Below are 22,465 nucleotides of genomic sequence, written 5' to 3' on the forward strand. Positions count from 1 at the left end.
TTAGCCATAATGGATATACGAGTGTCCACTGCTGTTAGACATTTCCAAAGACCTAAGATACTGATTTGTCCAACCATAGATGAGATGTTCTTGTGGTCAGGTACTACATTGCCCTGACATGCTTTGTCTTAGATGGCTTCCTCAGAGGGTAGTAGCAATGTACTGCTTTTATTGGTGGTACACAACTGCTTAGAATATACAGTAAAATAAACAAGGTCTCTATACTGTATAACTATTGTATAATGTTTATAAATGATTTGTGTCATTAAAAGATGTTTTTACTTTAACCACTTTAGCCCCGCACCAGTTTGTGGGCCAAAGACCAGAGCACTTTTTGGGATTCGGCACTGTGTTGCTTTAACTGACAATTGCGCAGTTGTGCGACGTGGCTCCCGAACAAAATTAAGGTCCTTTTTTTCCTACAAGTAGAGATTTCTATTGGTGGTATTTGATCACTTCTGTGGTTTTTATTTTTTGCCCTATAAACAAAAATAGAGCGACAATTTTGAAAAAAACAATTTTTTTTTACTTTTTGCTATAATCAATATGCCCAAGTTTAGGCCGATAAGTATTCTTCTACATAGTTTTCGTAAAAAAAAAATCACAATAAGCGTGTATTGATTGGTTTGCACAAAAGTTATAGCGTCTACAAAATAGGGGTTTGTTTTATGGCATTTTTATTTATTTTTTACTAGTAATTGCATGCGATCTGCAATTTTTATCATGACTGCAACATTATGGCGGACACATTGGACAATTTTGACACATTTTTGAGACCATTGTCATTTTTACATGGATCAGTGCTATAAAATTGCATTGATTACTGTAAAAATGGCACTGGCAGTGAAGGGGTTAACCACTAGGGGACTAGGGAGGGGTTAAGTGTGTCCTGGGGAGGGATTCTAACTGTTAGGGGGCTTGGCTACAAATGACACTTCACTGATCATAGCTCCCGATCACAAGGAGTTATGATCAGTGGCAGTGTCACTAGGCAGAACGGGAAGATGCTTGTTTACATTAGCATCTCCCAGTTCTTCAGCTCTGTAAGACGATCGTGGGTATCCCCATGGCGATAGAGTTCACGGGATCCGCGACCCTAGCCACGGAGCTCCCGGCAGAGTTGCTCGTTATTTATATATATACATGCAGTGGTCGGCAAGTGGTGAATATATCTTATAGTTTTCACTGTTTAATAGTATTGTATGTGGAGGATGGTTGTTTTTATTAATTTACTTAAAAAAAACAGCCATCACCTGGTACAAATAATAAACGCATCTTGATTGATGACACATAATAAATGTCCTACTGCAAAAATATTCTGTAGAGTGTGACAAAAAAAAAAAAAACAGCTATAAGAATTAGTAACCCACACTTGTCATTGTAAACAATGCTTGTCAAAAGAGTTAGCTTGTGGACACAACAAAGCAAATCATCAATCAAGCTTATGATGAGCATTACTGTAAGATTAAAGGGGTTTATTTACTAATGTTATACATTTTACATGTCCACCAAATCTGTGTTTTTACTGTGTTATACAATAAATATAAATTTAATTCTGAACTTTTAGCACACCTGTTGTAGGATAAGTACAAAATGTGTAATCAACTGGCTGTGTCTGGCTTTAGTAGTTTTGACTCACAACAAGAACAAGCAATTAGTAAATGTCAGAAGCATGTCAGAATTCCTTATTTCTCTGCTTGTTCTAGATCAATGATTCAGAAGTCATTTAAAGCATATCTGAACCTGAAAACAATTGAATATATTAAAGCTTACTAGTAATTAGATGGGGTGACTGCATTATTTTTCTTTCAAACTAGGGAAAATGTTTCGCAAGTATAGAAAATACCTGTTTCTTACCAAAAATGTTTTTCCTGAGACCCCAAAAGTTAGCAAAAATAAATAAATAATAATAATAATTTGTGTGTATATTACCATTTCCAACAGCCCTAATGTCATGGACAAAAACAGGCATGTTTGAAGTTCAGGTTAAATTATGTAAACATAGCTTCCTCCATAGACACTGTAAAAGAAAAATGTAAGGCCTCCCTATGGCCGCACATTTGTAAAATCCCTGTGATCGATGATAAGTGGAAACCTTAGCCTGGACTTCAACCAGGCCATCCCCCAATGCATTTCTCTCTGCCCCTCAGAGATTAATCATGGGGATGTGGCCTAGTTGGAGTCCAGGCTGAGGTTGGCACTTATCAACCACAGGGATTGTACAGATGTGCGGCCATAGAGAGGCCTTCCTTCAAATTCAGTGATCACAGCAGCTGAGCTCCCTCCTGGACCAGCACTCTTATCAGTGGACATTGTGGACTTGAACCCTCTTTGAGAGCCTGAGCACACATGAATTGGGGCTTTTGGGTCACTGAACAAAAATGTACCATCCCAGGCTCAGGATTTGGAGGATTGGCAGGTACAAATAAAGTAAAAAAGCCAGGAAAAAGAAAAGTAGGGCAGCCACAACATCTAAAGACTAATACAGTTTATATTACATTTTTGTTTTGGGTTTGGATGCACTTTCAGCCAAAGCAAATACAGGTGTGCAACAAAAACACTTATTTTTAGTAAATAGCCCCAACGTGTTAATATCTTTGCTCATTTTTTTCCACTTAGCACATTTTGGTTACTACTATCCTATTGGGTTTGACATTTTTCATCCATACTGCCTATAGTTTATGATCTGAATTATATAGGCAATTAAACAAGTTGTAAAAACAGGTTTATTTCTTAAAAATAAATACAAAAATATAAATATAAAACATTGGCAAGATACTATTTGATGAAATGAAGTTCTACTAACATATATCTTCACCAGCTTCAATACACTAACATCACATGTACATTTTCTGTACATTTTAATGTACATAATGTATCAGAAATGTATCAGAAAAATCATTTCCTGTTTCCCTCTGAAATTAAAAAAAAAACAAGAAAATGCTGCAAATGGGAAGGCAGCCAAATTACCCGATAAAAGCAATGTGTACATGAGTTTGTACGAGGAAGTATTCTTCTGTTCAAGTCTTCAAAGTGATCATTGGATTTGACATACAACAAAGCAACCACGGCATTTGATCCATGGCTTATAATTAACATTAGTCATTCTCTAGGGTGATATTCTACATTGAATAAAAATGGATGAAATAAATGAATGTGGTATAAAGTTTTTTTTTTTTTTTTCACTTTTAATGTATTATTGTTATTATTTAACACTGTGCCAAGTGTCAGAAAAAAAATTATTTTAAAATTGTTAATATTATTTCCAAGTGCCCGCAAATTTATTCCATTTAGCTTCAAATAAAAAAGATTGATCGTACTGTGAAAGTTAAGAATCTTTATCACTCTCCCCACTGCCGTACATTTCAGCTAGTTTGTTGAAACGAGGACCCCATTCCTTGAGGTATTCATAGTTTTGGTCCCCTTCTGTTGTACTAGACTCTAAAGAACTTAAAGATTCAGCTATAGAATCATTTCCTTCATATGCATATGTTGCAAGTGAATCATATGGTGGTGCAACAGGATCATTGTCATGCTCTTTTAGCCTTTGGTTAATGAAATCACGAACATCTGTATTGTCTGGCACAGAAGCAGTTCTCCTTGGTAACAACAGGCTTTCAGGGACAATATCTCTACGGTGTTTCTTATCTTCAATCGCACCAGGATTTCTGAGTGTACCAATATCAAAGGCTTGTGTATCTTCTTCTCCACCTCCTTCATCATTGTAGCTTACAATGTTGTCTCTAATGTCCTCTTTAGACAGGACTAATGGTTCTTTCTTTCTCTGTCTTTTCAAGGCAGCAAATAACACTACGATAACTAAAAAGGAGAAAAAAGGATGTCAATAGAAAGCAAATTCAATCCTATATCACTAACAGTAATAAGAGAAATTATATCAATATATTGCCACTACTAAGTTTTTTTTATTGCTAGTTGTAGTATTAATTGTGATAGCAGTAGCAGGAGTAGTGGTGTGTGTAGCCCACAAATTAGTTTTTTGTATCAGTGATATAGGTCTGGTGTGATGGTCAGAAAATGTACAGACAAAAGAAAAAAAAATGTTGCCTGAAAATAAAGTGGCTTTCTCTTGATCCACTGAGAACAATTTAGGTATCCATTCGTCTTCCATTTTTGGTAAAAAAAAAGGAAAATATGAATTTAAATGTCTCCTGTTTTATTGTATGCCCCAGACCACAATAGCAATGAAAGCATACAGTGCCTTGAAAAAGTATTCACAGCCATTGGAATTTTCCACATTTTGGTCATGTTACAAGCAAAAATGTAAATGTATTTTTTGGGGGATTTTATGTGATAAGACCAACACAAAGTTGGTACATAATTGTGAAGTGGAAGGAAAATGATAAATGGTTTTCAATTTTTTTTTACAATTAAATATTTGAAAAGTGTGGTGTGCATTTGTACTTAGCGCCCTTTACTCTGATACCCCTAACTAAAATCTAGTGGAACAAATTGCCCTCAGAAGTCCTCTAGTTAGTAAATAGAGTCCACAAAAAATGGTGACCATCAGCTCACTGTTGTGTATACACTGCCCCACTCAGTAGATGTGCATACAGGTGGAGCGTCCATTAAATTGCTGACTCTCCTGGTATGGTGCCGTCTCCGGGACTAAAAGTGTTTATTAAATAACAAAATACAGGGGGAAAGAGAACCCCCTGGGAAGAAGTCATGGGTGGACCAAGCTGCTTATGAAAGGGAAATTAGTTTTATTGCACAATAGAAATAATACAAAATTGCAAAAGCTGGGTACCCACCACCAACACCTAGACAGATATTAAAATAAGACAAAGTTGTCTATATAAAAGCAGCTGCGTCACGTATAAGTAAGCACACAACATGTATCCAAGACATTGCAAGTAAAGTGCAAGGGGTGGCAGTGGATTGGCTCACAGATCCCGGTGGCAATCATCATGGATTAATGTGCCCATCTCGTCACCGTTATTCAGTAGACCCCCCAACGTGGGGGATACAGGGGTATAATATTAGATATCTACACACTTGAAGATGAGCCCAGAGAGTAGCATGCCACTAAGTTAACTGAATGGTTTAGATTTTTTTTTTTTTTTTCACAATAAAGTTTATTAGAGAGAATAAAAATAATACAAAGAATAGATTGTATCAAATAGAAAACAGGAAAAAAATAGTATGAGAATTATGGACATAGCTTTAAAACTTGTAATTACAAAGGTAATATCTGAAATCTGTATACACATGAATGAGGTTTAGATTTAAAATGATAATAAATCCTGTATAGAGAGGGGCATGTATTCACTAGTATTAATTAGTTCATGTAATCAGTTTCAGGTTAAGCCATTTGAAGCAGAGCTAGCCCCAAGAGGGATCTTGAAAGTAGGGCAGTAGGTAAAGATTATCTACAGGTCAGAGCAGGCATATTTATGCAGAAGTTAGGCAAAGTCAAAAGACCAGTAGTATGCTAACCCGACCATGGTAGGTAAGAGTCTACGGACTCTTATAGGTGTCCCAGGTGTCTCCAAAAGATTCCATTTAATGGAAAGTTGCCATACACTGCATTGGTCTTGTCATCCAAGGTGCTCTATTGCTGCACGGGCATCTAGTGAGCTTTTCTGATGATTCTGTTAGTCACACTGTAGCATTTGTAGGGCCGTCTGAGCAGCCGCTTTGATACCTCAGCCAAAGTGAAGGTCAATAACTTATCAAACTTCCCACTTGAGGAAAGACATATTAAATTGTTAAGCAAGGGACTGTTATTCTCACCATCAAAGTCCATGGATGAGTTTACAGTATATAAAGATATTAATCTATTCTTGCGTAAAGCTATTTTCCGCATTTGGCATGTTGGTCACAAGGACCGTACCCAAATGAGTGGTTCACTACCTGTGACCCCGGGGACAAAGAGGAGAGTTCAGATGAACAGACGAACAGTTTGGCTTTGAGGATGAACCTGACCCAGATAGGATCAGAAGATCCAGTGGTCTATATATTAAATCTACTAAAATGCCCCCTCTATACAAGCATCACTGGATGAAGGTCTTTCTTGACCTTGTGAAGAATGATCTTAATAAAATTGACTGGTCATGGCATGGCTTAGACAACCTGTCCAGTGAAGAAAGAAAAGCACTGTTTGAGCTGGAGCAGGCGGGGGATCTGATAGTCAAGAGCAGTGATAAAGGGGGTAATGTTATCCTGCTGTCTGGTGACCTGTATGAAAGGGAAATTTTCTGACAGCTGGGTGATACCTCCACCTACCTGGCACTGTCAAATAATCGCTTCCCCTCCCTAGCTGAAAAACGTAATCAACAATTACTCTTGGCTTGTGAAGCTAATCTCCTGACCAATAAGGAGTGGGATTATCTGAGGGTGGTAGAATACACTAAGCCCACCTTCTATATAATCCTGAAGCTCCCTAAATCCCTCACCAACCCACCCGGCAGACCTATCGTCTCGGCAATAAAGGGCTCTATGGAGCGAGTGGGCAGATATGTGGACGGATTTATTAAAACCAGGGTGACCTTGTTGCTGTCCTATGTGCAGGACACCCTCAAGGTCCTGGCCAAATTACAGGACCTCAAGATTTCGCCTGGAGCCTTAGTGGAGGGGACCAACGTGGAGTCTCTATACACTTTGATACTCCACGAGTGGGGCCTCAGAGCAGTCTCCTTTTTCTTGGAAGAAACCCACTCGGAATTTGGTGCACAAAACTAGTTAATTCTAGAACTTCTAGAGCTCACCTTAACTAATGACTATTTTCAATTTCTTGATGGGTTCTACCAACAGATGAAAGGGATGGCCATGGGAGCACCATAGGTTCTGTCATATGCCTGCCTTCATTTGGGCCTCTGAGAACTGGAGACGATCTAGCAGATGACAATGTACCTCAGCAGGGTACTTACCTGGCTGAGGTACATTGATGACATCTTTATGGTGTGGCTGGGTGATGAAGAGCAACTCTATGAGTTCTACTCGGCTCTAAATAACAATGAGAGGAATATTAGATTAACCCATGTGGTAGACCCAAAGACAATCTCATTTCTTGATCTACAAATTTCCATAGACAGTAATAGCCACCTGCATCTTTAGAAAACTGGCTGCTGCAAATATGCTCTTGCAGGCTTCCAGTCATCACCCAGACCATTTGGTCAGGGGAATCCCAGTGGGCCAGTTCCTGTGACCTCTCAGGAACTGCTCCAGGGATGATGATTTCCACAGGGAAGCAGGTGCGATATTCAGTAGATTTAGAGACCAAGGTTACCCTCACAGAGTACTTAAAAGGGCATGGAAAAAGGCCTGGACAAAAGATAGGAGAGATTTCTTGGCTAATAAGCAGGACACTCAAAAAAACATCATCTAAAAAAAGCCCTCTAAGAATAACTACTATCTACGAGTTGGAACAGTTGGAACAAGTAAGAAATGTACTCCAAAAGCATTTGGGGAATTCTTAGGCCGCGTACACACGGGCGGACTGTCTGCCCAACTTAGTCCGCCGAAACACATTTCAGCGGACAGTCCGCTCGTGTGTGGGCTTCAGCGGACTTTTTCAGCGGACAGTCTGGCGGACTAAGTCTTTCGGAATTTCCGTAAGATTGTCCGTCCAAACTTGGTTTGAGCGGACAGTCCGCCCGTGTGTGTGCCAGTCTGCTGTACTTTCGAAATGAGCGGACTTTTCCCGCCCGGAGGAAAGTCTGCTCATTTCGAGCGGGTATCCAGGTAGGCGGGGCAAGCGACGTAGACGTCGCGGGCCCCGCCGCCTGGTATGGACTTAAAGGGGAACCCCAACGCTGAAAAAAATCGGTGTGGGGGTGCCCCCCAAGTCCACAACAGACCCTTGTCCGAGCACGCTACCCGGCAGGTCAGGAAAGGGGGCGAGCGAGCGCCCCCCCCTCCTGAGCCATACCAGTCCGCGTGCCCTCAACATGGGGGGTGCCTTGGGGAAGGGGGGGCCGCGCGGCCCCCCCACGCCAAAGCACCTTGTCCCCATGTTGATGAGGACAAGGGCCTCTTCCCGACAACCCTGGCCGTTGGTTGTCGGGGTCTGTGGGCGGGGGGCTTATCGGAATCCGGGAGCCCCCTTTAATAAGGGGGCCCCCGGATACCGGCCCCCCACCCTATGTGAATGAGTATGGGGTACAATGTACCCCTACCCATTCACCTGTGAAAAAAAGTACAAAAAAAAAACACAACACAGGGTTAAAATATTTTATTGCACAGCTCCGGGGGTCTTCCGTCTTCGGGGGTCTTCTCGCCGGACTCCTCCGCTATCTTCTTGTAGCTCTTTTGCTAGCGGAGGAGTCCGGCTTTCTTCCTCCCCGCCGCCGGCCTCTTCTCCCGACTTCGGGGGTCTTGTCCCCCTCTTCGGTTCTTCTGCCGGGCCACCGCGCCTTCTTATAGCTCTTATACAGGTGGTGGCCCGGTCTTCTGTCGTCGCCGCCACCTTCCGTTCTTCTTCTTCTTCTTCTTCTTCTTCTTCTTCTTCTCCAGGAGATGTTGCCTCGACGATCTCTCCGGCCGGAATGCCAGAGCCGCGCTGCGCGGCCACTTATATAGTGACAATGGGGCGGTGTGACATGGTATATGTCACATGGGTTGGTGTCACATGGTGACCCCGCCCCCTTATGATGTCATAGTCCCCATGTGACATCAACCCATGTGACCAACCCATGTGACATATACCATGTGACACCGCCCCATTGTCACTATATAAGTGGCCGCGCAGCGCGGCTCTGGCATTCCGGCCCGGAGAGATCGTCGAGGCAACATCTCCTGGAGAAGAATAATAATAATAATAAGAAGAAGAAGAACGGAAGGCGGCGGCGACGACCGAAGACCGGGCCACCCTTCCCCAAGGCACCCCCCATGTTGAGGGCACGCGGCCTGGTGCGGCTCAGGAGGGGGGGGCGCTCGCTCGCCCCCCTTTCCTGGCCGGCCGGGTAGCGTGCTCGGATAAGGGTCTGTTGTGGACTTGGGGGGCACCCCCACGCCGATTTTTTTCGGCGTTGGGGTTCCCCTTCAAGTCCATTCCAGGCGGCGGGGCCAGCGACGTCTCCTTCGTGGGCCCCGCCTACCTGGAGACGCGCTCGAAATGAGCGGACTTTCCTCCGCGTGTGTGGGCGAGTCCGTTCATTTCAAAAGTAGAGCGGATTGTATGGCGGACTTAGTCCGCCGTATTAGTCCGCTCAAAAAGTGCCGTGTGTGGGCAAGTCCGTTCATTCAAAAGTTTGGACGGACTGTCTGTCGGATTGTCTGACGAACTTAGTTGGACAGACAATCCGCCCGTGTGTACGCGGCCTTACTGTTATATTGTTGGACCTCGCCCCCAACTGGTTGCCAGAAAAGCCTGAAACCTTAAGGACACCCTAGTCCACTCAAAAACTGGCTGACTGACCTACCCCCTCTCAAAGGAATGTATGCATGTGGGAACTGCAAAATGTGTAGATTTGTTGAGAAAACAGCAACTTTCACAGATGTGAATTGGAGTGTGATGTTCCAAATGAAAAATGTTATCAATCATGTGACTTCCAGAGTTATTTACATGCTGGAGTGTCCACGTAAAAAGTACTATATAGCAACAACTAAGAGACAACTCTAAAATCGCATTGGTGAACATTTGAGAAGTTAAAAAATTTCAACCAGCACAGTGGTGAAGTGGTTAGCACTCTCACCTAGCAGTAAGAAGGTTGTTGGTTCATATCCCAACCACGACACTACCTGCCTGGAGTTTGCATGTTCTCCCTGTGCCTGCGTGGGTTTCCTCCGGGTACTCCGGTTTCCTCCCACACTCCAAAGACATGCAGGTAGGTTAATTGGCTTCTGTCCAAAATTGGCCCTAGTATATGAATGGGGACCTTGCACTGTGGGCTCCTTGCGGGTAGGCACCAATGTGAGTGTGCAATGTACAGGGGTAGGGACAATTGTAGACGCTCATTCAGGTTGAACTGGATGGACTGGTGTCTTTATTCAACCTAACTAACTATGAAACTATGAAACCAAAGAGGGGGATAAGAAGAAAAGGGAATATATGTCCCCACTAGCATTGCACTTTGCAGACTTTCATGGAGGCAACACGGCTGGTATCAGCATCAAGCAGATCTATACCCTCAACTTGCCATCATGTAGAGGTGATTTCAATACCATCCTGCTGCAAAAACAAAAAATGTGGATATTTAGACTCAAAACACTTACGCCCCTTGGCTTGAACACTGAATGCAGCTTTCAGCCCCATCTAGACCATTTCACTGTATCTACTTTACTTTATTTTACTAATCTCCCTGTTTCTGCTCTTCTTTCCCTCTGTGCACTGATCCCCTCACCATCTTTAAAGTCACTTGTTTGCTATTATATGCCTATTTGAGTGCCCCTGGTCAGCAGCAGAAAAAAATGTATGTGTGGTGTTTAAACGGGCATTTGACATCTAGTGGTCGTTGTGGAAATTGCAACCTCTAATTAACCATGTGTTGTGGGGAAAAAAGTATAAATAGATGACTGCTACTGATCCCTCTAATCCTTGAGTAAACCCATGTAACTGGGTGAAATATGTTGGCAATGACACCATGATAGTGACGCGCTACACATCACGGATGACGCATCACGTCATGTCAGCGCAAGCGCAATACACACTTTGAAGCCAGCAGTCACTTTGCCTGAGGTATCAGAATGGCTGCTGAGATGGCCCTACAAATGCTACAGTGTGACTAACAAAATCATCAGCGAAAGCTCCCTGGACTCCCATGTGGCAATAGAGTACCTTTGATGACAAAACCAATGCATTGTGTGGCCCCCTTCCATCAAATGGACTCTGAGACACCTGTCAGAGTTCATAGACTCTTGCCTACCATGGTCGTGGACCACTTTGCCTAGTTTCTGCATAAATATGCCTGTTCTGACCTGTAGCTAATCTCTACCTACTGTCCTACCTTACAAGACCCTTCTCAGGGCTAGCTCTGCTTCAGATGGCTTAACCTGAAACTTATTACCTGGACTAATCAATACTAGTGGCTGCATACTGCTCTCTATACAGGATTTATTATCAGTTTAAAACAAATCAATTCAGTAAACTTAAAGGCAAGTGTGTAGATATCTAACATTATACCCCTGTATCCCCCCCAGTTGTGGGTCCACTGGCGGTCTACTGAATGACGGTGATGGGATAGGCACATTGATCTGTGGTGATTGCCAGTGGAATCTGTGAGCCAATCCACTGCCACCCCTTGCCCCTTACTTGCAATCTCTTGGGTACATGTTGTGTGCTTGCTTATATGTGAGACAGCTGCTTTTATATAGACAATGTTGTCTCATTTTAATATCTATCTAGGTGTTGGTGGTGGGTACCCAGCTTTTGCAATTTTGTATTATTTCTATTGTGCAATAAAATTAATTTCCCTTGGTCCGCCCGTGACTTCTTCCCAGGGGGTTCTCTTTCCCCCTGTATTTTGTTAGTCAAGTAAATAGTCCACCTGTGTGCATTGGTGGCTGGTGCTCAACATTTTTGAGGGGGGCAAATAAACGTAAGAATTCTGAAAAATACTGAAAACAAAACCATTAACTGCAGACACTGTGCCATCAATTGCAGCCACTGCGTCCATCAAATGCAGTCACTGTGTTATCAATTACAGCCACTGTGCCATCAATTGCAGCCACTGTGCTATCAAATGCAGCCACTGTGCCCATCAAATGCAGCCACTGTGCTCATCAATTGCAGCCACTGTGCCCATCAATTGCAGCCACTGTGCCATTAATTGCAGCCACTGTGCCATCAATTGCAGCCACTGTGCCTATCAATTGCAGCCACTGTGCCCATCAATTGCAGCCACTGTCCCCATCAAACGGATGGGCCACCACTGCCTGTGCGTAATTTAATGTCAGTATAAATACAGCTGTTCTGTGAAGCCCTCAGAGGTTTGTTAGAGAACCTTAATCCTTAACAAACAGCACCATAAAGGCTAATGAACACACCAGACAGCTCAGGGATAAAGATATTTAAAGCGGGGTTAGGTTATAAAAAAATACCAAACTTTGAATATTTCACAGAGCACTGTTCAATCCATCATCCAAAAATGGAAAGAGTATGGCACAACTGCAAACATACCAAGACATGCTTGTCCACTTAAACTGACAGGCCAGGCAAGAAGAGCATTAATCAGAGAAGCAGCCAAGAGGCCCATGGAAACTCTATAGGAGCTGCAGAGATCTACAGCTCAGGTGGGGGAATCTGTGCACAGGACAACTATTAGTTGTGCACTCCACAAATCTAGCCTTTATGGAAGAGTTTAAAAAAAAAGCCATTGTTAAAAGAAAGACATGACAAGTACCGTTTTCAGTTTGTGAGAAGCCATGTGGGGGACACGGAAAACATGCAGAAGAAGGTGCTCTGGTCAGATGAGACCAAAATTTAACTTTTTGGCCAAAAGCAAAACGCTATGTGTGGCTGAAAACTAACGCTGCACATTATGATGAACACATCATCCCCACTGTGAAACATGGTGGTGGTAGCATCATGTTGAGGGGATGCTTTCTTCAGCAGGGGCAGGAAAGCTGGTCAGAGTTGATGGGAAGGTGGATGGAGCCAAATACAGGGCAATCGAGTCTGCAAAAGACTTGAGACTGGGGCAGAGATTCACCTTCCAGCAGGACCATGACCCTTAACATGCAGCCAGAGCTAAGATGGAGCTTGAGAGTTCCATCTATAATTGCAGTGAAAGGTGATTCTACAAAGTATTGACTCAGGGGGGCTGAATACAGATGCACACCACACTTTTCAGATATTTATTTGTAAAAAATATTGAAAACCATTTAGAATTTTGCTTCCACTTCACAATTATGTGCCACTTTGTGTTGGTCTATCACATAAAATCCCAATAAAATCCATTTACATTTTTGGTTGTAACATGACAAAATGCCGAAATTTCAAGGGGTATGAATACTTTTTCAAGGCACTGTAAATGCCATTGAAAAAAAAACAAATCAGCAGGTTGCCATGGTTTTATGGATTACTTAACATTACCACTTTTGATAACTGGCTACTTGCTTACTGTTTGCTTACTGAAATATTATACTCAGTGCAGTTTTGTGTTTGTAACCCTTGAAAAGTTCTGAACTAGCAGAACTTATAGACTACATGCCAATCACATTGAAAACAGAGGTCTTGTATAATTCACATGCATGACTGCTTGATTTAGTTAAAAATACAATCATTCACCTAATTACATTAAAACGTTTGCTACTGCATAATAATTTGCCTTATTTTGGAAAAAGGAACACATAGTTAATCAGTATATGGAACAAATTCAGATGACCACACATCTAAAACCACCTTTATTGAACACTGTCCAAAAAAAAAACAGTAAAACAAGGAAGAGCAAAAGTGCCATAATTTCATGCTTACCATCGTATATTCATAGCTTTAATTAAGCACTGGGAAACATGAAATGTGTTGGCCTGTTCCTAGCCCTCTTTCTGTAGCTGCTTTGCTAATTTTCATGAACAGTGTTCAATAAAGGAGGCTTTAGATGTGCAGCCAGCCAAATCTACTCCATATATTCTTACAGTTATGAGCTGGGCCAGCACTCATCCCTGTTTTGTGGCTTATGCATGCAGATGAACCTTGACCCCTCTTCTTGATAGTCAAAGCGTTTGTTACCCCAGCATTTCAGATTCCTGATACGTGCCTGCTATACCATGTACGTGTATGAAAAGTATCCTGTTCACTTTGTATTCCTTCCTTCATGTGAAAATCATTGGTGTTACTGTCAGTCCCTCTGCTTTCCTATTAAAACTGACCACATAAGCAAGAGAGTGTGGTCAGTTCTCTAGCTATGCTGGGAACGCAGCCATCTCTCCTCCAATGATCAGACTTGTCCTGACATCCCCCCCCCCCCCCCCTTTGCACAGCCATTTACTGGAAAGCTCAGTGTGCTGCTGTTTCTCCTTATCACAGCTGTTATGCAGCTGAGAACAGAGGGAATGTGATCACTTATAAAAAAGGGAAAACATGTATTGATAGAGAGATAGAGTTTTTTTAAATCTATACACAAATGTCTATGTCTATATATATATACGGAGCATGTCTGGATTGGCTCATCTCCCACCGATTGGTACAGTGTGTTGGGGGAGGGGGAGAGCCAGGCTCATCCATGCTTCATCCATGATCATCCATCCTCATTTATGCTCATCCATCCACATCCATGGCTCATCCATCCCCATTCATGGCTCATCCATGCTCCATCCATAGCTCATCCATGCTCCATCCATGGCTCAACCATCCTCATTCATGCTCATCCATCCCCATTCATGGCTCACCCATCCCCATCCATGGCTCATCCATCCCCAACCATGGCTCACTCATCCCCATTCATGACTTATCCATCCCCATTCATAGCTCATCCATCCCCACCCATGGCTTATCCATCTCCACCCATGGCTTATTTATCCCCATCCATGTTTCATATATCCTCATTCATGGCTAATTCATGCTCATCCATCCCGATTCATGGCTCACCCATGCTCCATCCATGGCTTATTCACCCCCATCCATGGCTCATCCATCCCCATCATGGTTCATCAATCCCCATTCATGTCTCACCCATTCCCATTCATAGCTCATCAATCCCCATCCATGGCTCATCCATCCCCATCCATGGCTCATGCATGCTCCATCTATTGCTCATCCATTCTTCATTCATGGCTCATCCATCCATATTCATGCTCATTCATCCCCATCCATGGCTCATCCATCCCCATTCATGGCTCATCAATCCCCATCCATGGCTCATCCATCCTCATCCATGGCTCATCCATCCTCATTCATGCTCATCCATACCCATCTATGGTTCATTCATCCCCATTCATGGTTCATCTATCCCCATGCATGGCTCATCCATCCTCATTCTGAATCATCCATGGCCCATCCATGCTCCATCCATCGCTCATCCATTCTCCATCCATGGCGCATCCATTCTACATCCATGGCTCATCCATCCATATTCATGCTCATCCATCCAGGGCTAATCAATCCCCATCCAAGGCTCATCCATCCTCATTTATAGGTCATCCATCCTCATTCATGGCTCATTCATGCTCATCCATCCCCACCCATGGCTCATTCATGCTCATCCATGGCTCATCCATCCCCACCCATGGCTCATTCATGCTCATCCATGGCTCATCCATCCCCACCCATGGCTCCTTTGTGCCACATCCATGGCTCATTCGTGCCATACCAGTGATCATCTGTGCCACATCCATGCCACATCATTGATCATCTGTGCCCCATCAGTGATCATCCATGCCACATCTGTGGTCATCAGTGCCACATCCATGCCACAACAATGATCGTCCATGTGACATCCATGCCAGATCAGTGCTCATCCATGCCACATCCATGCCACATCACTGCTTATCTGTGCCACATCCATGCCACACCAGTGCTCACTAGTGCCACATCCAGGCCACATCAGTGCTCACTAATGCCACATCCATGCCACATCAGTACTCATGTGTGTCACATCCATGCCACATCAGTGATCATCTGTGCCACACCTATGCCACATCAGTTCTTAATCTGTGCCAAATCCATGCCACATCACTGCTCATCCAGCCACATCAGTTCTCATCCATGCCACATCCATGCCATATAAGTTCTCATCCGTGCCACATTCATGCCACTGTAGTGCCCGTTAGTGCCACTACAGTGTCCCAGAAAAGTGTAATAGGTAGTCAAATTAGATTTGAAATGTATGTCCCTAGGAGAACTGATGGGGCTCCCTGCATGTTGGGCCTCTGTATATGACCAGGCTGTGTAAAATTCTCACACATGTGGTATTGTCATACTCAGGAGGAGTAGCAGAATATATTTTGGGGTGTCGTTTTTTGGTATGTACATGCTATGTGTTAGAAATATCTTATAAATCAACAACTTTGTGTAAAAAAAAAGTGTTTTCATTTTCTTTCCACATTTTCCAAAAACGTGTGAAAAAAAATACATGTTCAAAAGACTCATTATGCCTCAAAGAATATACATTTGAGTATTTAATTTCCACAATTGTGTCTTTTTTGGGGTGTTTCAATTGTCCTGATGCTCCAGGGCTTTCAAAAGTGTAAGAGGTAGTCTAGAAATGATATGTGTAATTTATTTTCTTAGAACACCTGATGGTGCTCCCTGCATGTTGGGCCGAGTTGTATGGCCAAACTGTGTAAAAGTCTCACACATGTGGTATTTCCATACTCAGGAGGAGTAGCAAAATGTGTTTCCTGACCTATTAGTGTCTCAAGAAATGAATCAGTACATCAGGTGTGATCAGGTGTGACCAATTTTCATTGATTGACACCATAGCTTGTAGACTCCATAACTTTCACAATGACTAAATAATATTCACTGATTTGAGTAATTTTTACCAAAGATATGTAGCAGTGTACATTTTGATCAAAATGTATGAGGAAAAATTAAAAACCCAGTGATGATCAAATACCACCAAAAGAAAGCTCTATTTGTGTGACAAAAAAGACACAACATTCATATAGGTACAGTGCTGCATAATTGAGTAATTGTCATTCAAAATGTGAGAGCACCAAAATCTGAAAATTGGTCTGGTTAGGAAGGGGGGTTTAAGTGCCCAGTGGTCAAATGGTTAATAGTAGTAGTAGTAATAATAATAATGTAGCAGTACCCCTATAGGGGCTGCTGAGTTTGTTCATTACCTTTTGTCAGATGGTTCCGCTTCCAATCCCCCATACAAGTACATAACGCCAAACAGTCAGAACTCTGGATTTTATAATGCTTTATTCTGGGTATAAATCGGTGGGCTGTTCAATAGGGTATATGAGATGCCCCATCCAACCCCAGTTTTAGGTCAAAGGGGTACAGATCTGGCTTTTGTTAATTTAGCCCCTTAACCACCTAACTACCGGCCCATAGCCTGAATGACGGCTACAGGGCAGTTATTTAACTCTGAGAGGCCATCATATGACGTCCTCCCAGAATTCCGCTCTCGAGCGCCCCCCTGGGGCGCGCACTCGAGAGCATCCGTGACCTCAACACATGTAACCAGTAAAGAAAATGAAAGCCATTCCATGAGCGTGTGCAATTTTGAAGAATGACATGTTAGGTATCTATTTACTCGGTGTAACTTCATCTTTCACATTATGCAAAAATTAGGCTAACTTTACTGTTTTTTTTTTTTAAGCACAAAACAGTTTTTTTTTTTCAAAAAAAGCGTTCGAAAAATTGCTGCGCAAATACCGTGCAAGATAAAAAGTTGCAACGACCACCATTGTATTCTCCAGGGTGTTTGCTAAAAAAAACATATAATGTTTTGGGGTTCTATGTAATTTTCTAGCAAATAAATTATGATTTTTACATGTAGGAGAGAAATGTCAGAATTGTCCTAGGTGCTCCAGAACGCCTGATGGCGCTCCCTGCATGTTGGGCCACTGTATGTGGCCACGCTGTGTAAAAGTCTCACACATGTGGTATTGCCATACTCGGGAGTAATAGCAGAATGTGTTTTGGGGTGTAATTTGTGGTATGCTTATGCTGTGTGTGAGAGATAAACTGATAATATGACAATTTTGTGAAAAAAAGTTAAAAACATCTTGATTTTGCAAAGAATTGTGGGAAAAAACTCATCATGCCTCTTACTTAATACCTTGGAATGTCTTCTTTCCAAAAAGGGGTCATTTCGGGGGTATTTGTACTTTTATGGCATGTTAGGGTCTCAAGAATTGAAATAGGCCGTCAGTACTTCAGGTGTGATCAATTTTCAGAGATTGCCACCATAGCTTGTAATATCCACCAATTTGTACTTATTTTTACCAAAGATATGTAGTGGTATAAATTTTGGCCAAAATGTATGAAGAAAAATTACTAATCTACAAAATTTTATAACAGAAACAAAGAAAAATTCATTGTTTTACAGAATTTTCGGTCTTTTTTCTTTTATAGCACAAAAAATAAAAAATCCAGCTGTGATTAAATACCACCAAAAGAAAGCTCTATTTGTGTGAAAAAAAGGACAACATTTTCATATGGGTACAGTGTTGTAAGACTGAGTAATTGTCATTCAAAATGTGAGAGCACCGAAAGCTGAAAATTGGTCTGGTTATTAACCCCCCTGACGGTATTCCCGAGTCTGACTCGGGGTGGATTTTTTATACCAAAAGCGGTATCCCCGAGTCAGACTCGGGACAGCGTCGCTGGATCCAGGAGGAGGTTTCCTTACCTTCTCCTTCGAATCCAGCGATGTCTCCCCGCTGTACGAGCGAGCCGTGTCTCGCTCGATCTATCACATCGGCGATCTCCGTGCCCTGCGAGCGTTGCGACGCACGGGCACGGAGATCGGCGCCAAATTCAAAAAGTGAAATAAACAGTATACATACAGTATAATGTAATCTTACAGATTACATTGCTGTATGTAAATATTTCACATCCCCTTTGTCCCTAGTGCTCTGCCCAGTGTCCTGCATGCAGTTTTATATTGTAAAAACTGTTCTTTATGCCTGGAAACTGGAGATTGTCCATAGCAACCAAAACTGTCCCTTTACATCAAAAATGATTTTAGACCAGCTAGAAAACAGCGATAATAAATTAGAATGACTCGCAGAATTGAGCGATAGCGATTTGTGGGGAGATCCGTCATCAAATACTGAAAAGTAATGACAGTGACAATTCTGCAACTCGGCAAATTTCAGTGTTTTTGATTAGATTACATTATTGAATAATTTTTATTATTGTTATATTATTATTTGGTACAATTATTTATAATTATTTATTATATTATAATTTATGATTTAATTTTTCAAACTTTATCATACCCGGGATGTCTGCTAGACTCTGGTTTGGACAGATTTAAGAGAGTTATTCCTAAGAATTGCAGGACTACAATATAAAACGCCAAATTTTCATGCAAAATAATGGTACCGCTTTTAGCACCTAAAATCCGAAATAATGGTACCGCCAGGGAGGTTAAGGGTGTTTAAGTGCCCAGTGGTCAAGTGGTTTAAACAATCCTTTCCTGGTTCCAATTCTTTTATGTTGCACTCCCAATATGGACAGATAAGCATCACTCTGAATAATGCTGTAGATATCGACCTCAAAGTCACAGGCCACATTGCCTATTTCCATGACTTATGGTGTCAAACTTCCCTCAGTCCTGGAAAGTGCTTGATACTGTGGTCATGGGATACACAGTATGAAGTTACTGAGTAGCTCTACTGGGTTGCACTCCATGTTCTACTCACAGAAAGTGAGAAATTTGAATTTCCAGTTTTCTCCTTCCGCTTATTTTCTACTTCCTCCTCCATGCTGTCTGGCACATCCCCTCATGGGGCGCCCGGTCTTCCTCCAGCGCTACATGCTGACTTCTCCTCCAGGGGCCAGACTTCGGCCTCCCTGGACTCGCCTCTGGCTATCCGGCTCCGGGATCTCTGAACTCCCCGTCCTCCGGTCCTGAACCTCTGGACCTCAAAATCCTGGGCTCCCCAGAGCATGTAACCCCCTTTTTATGAGAGAGCTTCCATTGACCATGGAAATGAACCCTTGGTCAATTCTCTCACATGGGTTTCCTGCTACTCAGGTCTCAGACCATCCTCTCTTTCCAGCAAAATCCACTGTCAAGCAGAGGAGGTATTCCTGAGCCCAAGTTTAGGTGGCCACACCCCCTTCTACTCTGACACTCCCATCCCTAAATAAACAATCAGGCCTAGTAAAGAGTAGGACCTTGGCTAAATTTACCTATCTCTACATCCTATACTGTCAAAAACATCACTAAGAACCTACCTAAAAGTAGAGGGTGCTACAATAATATTTATTATAATAAAAGTTATACATTATACTTACATTCTAAACAGGAATTTCTTCACACAATACTAACTTCTAGACAGTTCCCCTGCTTTGTGCACTGGTGCACAGTCATTTTGGAACAGGAAGGGGCCATCCCCAAACTATTCCCATACATTTGGGAGCCTAAGGCCGCGTACACACGCGGGGACTGTTCGCCCAACTTTGTCCGTCAAACAGTTTCGGAAAACAGTCCGCTCAAAATTAGCATGGACGGACATGGCCACACACGACGGACGAACAGTTTGCTGAAACCGTGCGCGATGACGTGAACGGCACGTACGACGGGACGAAAAATACGACGTCCTATACACTGCATTATAACTTTAGGCGTGTAAATCCTTTCTGAGCATGCGCGGAACTTAGTTTGATGAACAAGCCTACACACGAGGGGACTGTTCGCTGAAACAAGGTTTCAGCGGACAGTTTTTCGGAATTTCCGAAAAACCTTGTTCAGCGGACTGTTCGCTGAAACTGTCCGCTGAAAGCCCACACACGAGCGGACTGTTTGCCGAAACACTGTTCAGCGGACAAAGTTGGGCGAACAGTCCCCGCGTGTGTACGCGGCCTTAGAGTTCCCTTCACTGGAACTAAGGGTTCAAGCCCAACCCCTGAAAAACAAGCTCACACCTTAATCCCCCATCCACCAAATTATTTGAACCAGTGTACAAAGTAAGGTCCATAAAGGCATGGATGAGTGAGTTTGGGGTGGAGGAACTTGACTGGCCTGCACAGAGTCCTGGCTTCAAGCCAACAGAACACCTGTGAGATGAATTAGAGCAGAGTCTGCGAGCCAGGCCTTCTCGTCCACATCAGTGCCTGATCTCACAAATGCACTTCTGGAAGAATGGTCAAACATTCCCATAGACACACTCCTAAACCTTGTGGAAAGCCATTCCAGAAGAGTTGAAGCTGTTATAGCTGCAAAGGGTGGGCCAACTCAATATTGACTAATACTGGGGAGCCATTAAAGTTCATGTGCGTGTAAAGGCAGATGTTCCAATACTTTTAGTAATATAGTATGTAATATATCAAATATATTGATGTAATTGGAGATTTACCATTATTATTTGTACTGGTGGTCACTGGGAAAGAAGAAAATGCAGAATTTTACAAATGTGTCTCGAGCAAAAAAAAGGATTTCCCAATAATGACGCCAGTCTTGCAACTACTAAAAATCTTTGGATTTCCCCCTACAAAGGGGATAATCCCTCCCACTCCCTGTTGTGTCTTTGGAAAAGGAAGTGAAATAAAATCTCCTTGATAAGGATGCAGTTATAAAAAAACATGAGTGAGGCTGTAATCCTTACCATTGTATAGAAAGAAAAACAGTAGAAAGAACCATGGTGAAGAATTATGGAATATGGAACATAAATATATAATAAAATAATTATGCAAAAAAGATTTGCTTGCATACAATATACTAATCTGTCATGAATATATCCAGAAAATTACTCATTGAGACAAATACCGCATAAGCATAAAAAAGGCCTGTCACTAGCCCTGACTCACTTTATTCCTATCAGTGCCTTTGGAATGATAAAGGACATATTTTCTTAAATGATGTTGAATTTAAAATACACAAATGCAAAGGGATAAGTCTCTAGAATTCCAATTTCATTCTTTTACCCTTCTGCTCCTTTAGATAAGCAAATTCACAATTGTAAAAACGAATGGATATTGCTGATTCTTTTTAAAATTAAATATCTAGTAATTTTCAAGTAGTATGTTTGCCTGACAAGATGCTGAAATCACTGGAAGCATAATCACCCATATCATAAAATGATTCTTTGATCTTTTACTGTACCTTATTGTAAAGCAGTTAACATTATAAAGAGCATTTGATATTGAGATTGTTAGATATGCAAAGGACACTTAGAAAAAATAAAGCCTTAAAGTTAAATCATAACCAACCAGAATAATGGAAAATGGACTTAGAATAAAAAATTTGCAAATATTATCTTCAATACAAACCACATTTTACAGCCCATCTCAGAGTAAAATATTATATCCCTCTTAATTCTCCCCTTCCCATTACCAGATTGACTTTTTAGAGAAAGCATTAAAACCATTTTTTTCCCCATTATAGGTGTCCATCACTGGTGCTGTTTCCAAGTGTGGTGAATGGAAATCTGCAACTGCAGCTGACATCTTCATGCTGCTGCATCTTCACTAGTCTGAAGGAACTGTGTAAAGCCCCATACACACTATCAGATTGTCTGCTGAGTTTTTTCTTCAGATTTACCAAAACCATATAATATGAGGTCAAACCTTAGGAGTTTCAATGTGTATGCAATCAGGCAGGCCCTTCTACTACATGGTTTTGGTAAATCTGAAGGAAAAACTCAGCAGACAATCTGATAGTGTGTATGGGGCTTTACTGAACAGGGATGGCCCCGATGTTCGAATCGAACGTACGTTCAACTTGAACATCGGGTGTTCGCTTGTTCACAACTGAACCGAACATATGATGCTTTTGCACCAAATTCGAGTGCCCCATAATGCACTGCAAGAGTGCATTGACAGATGCTGATTGGCCAATGCATGCACCTGACTTGCATGCTTTGGTCAATCACAGCACAATTTGCTGTGAGAGCCATGATTGGCCAAAGGCAGGATGCCTTTGGCCAATCATGGCTCACG

At 42.3% G+C, this 22,465-nt stretch overlaps 1 protein-coding gene across 2 annotated transcripts in view; it reads right to left on the minus strand.

Moving 5' to 3' along the window:
* Positions 1–1,460: 1,460 nt before the first annotated feature.
* LOC143996775 (cadherin-10-like) overlaps positions 1,461–22,465 on the minus strand; it is a 639,446-nt gene continuing 618,441 nt past the window's right edge. For both annotated transcript variants that reach the window (XM_077492037.1, XM_077492038.1), the window contains one exon: positions 1,461–3,819. In XM_077492037.1, the coding sequence (XP_077348163.1) occupies positions 3,329–3,819 (491 nt within the window). In that variant the 3' untranslated portion in view covers positions 1,461–3,328. The remainder of the gene's footprint in view (positions 3,820–22,465) is intronic.

The sequence above is a fragment of the Lithobates pipiens genome, unplaced genomic scaffold (assembly GCF_037356315.1).
Source record: "Lithobates pipiens isolate NorthernLeopardFrog02 unplaced genomic scaffold, aLitPip1_a1.2 Scaffold_19, whole genome shotgun sequence".
NCBI lineage: Eukaryota > Metazoa > Chordata > Amphibia > Anura > Ranidae > Lithobates > Lithobates pipiens.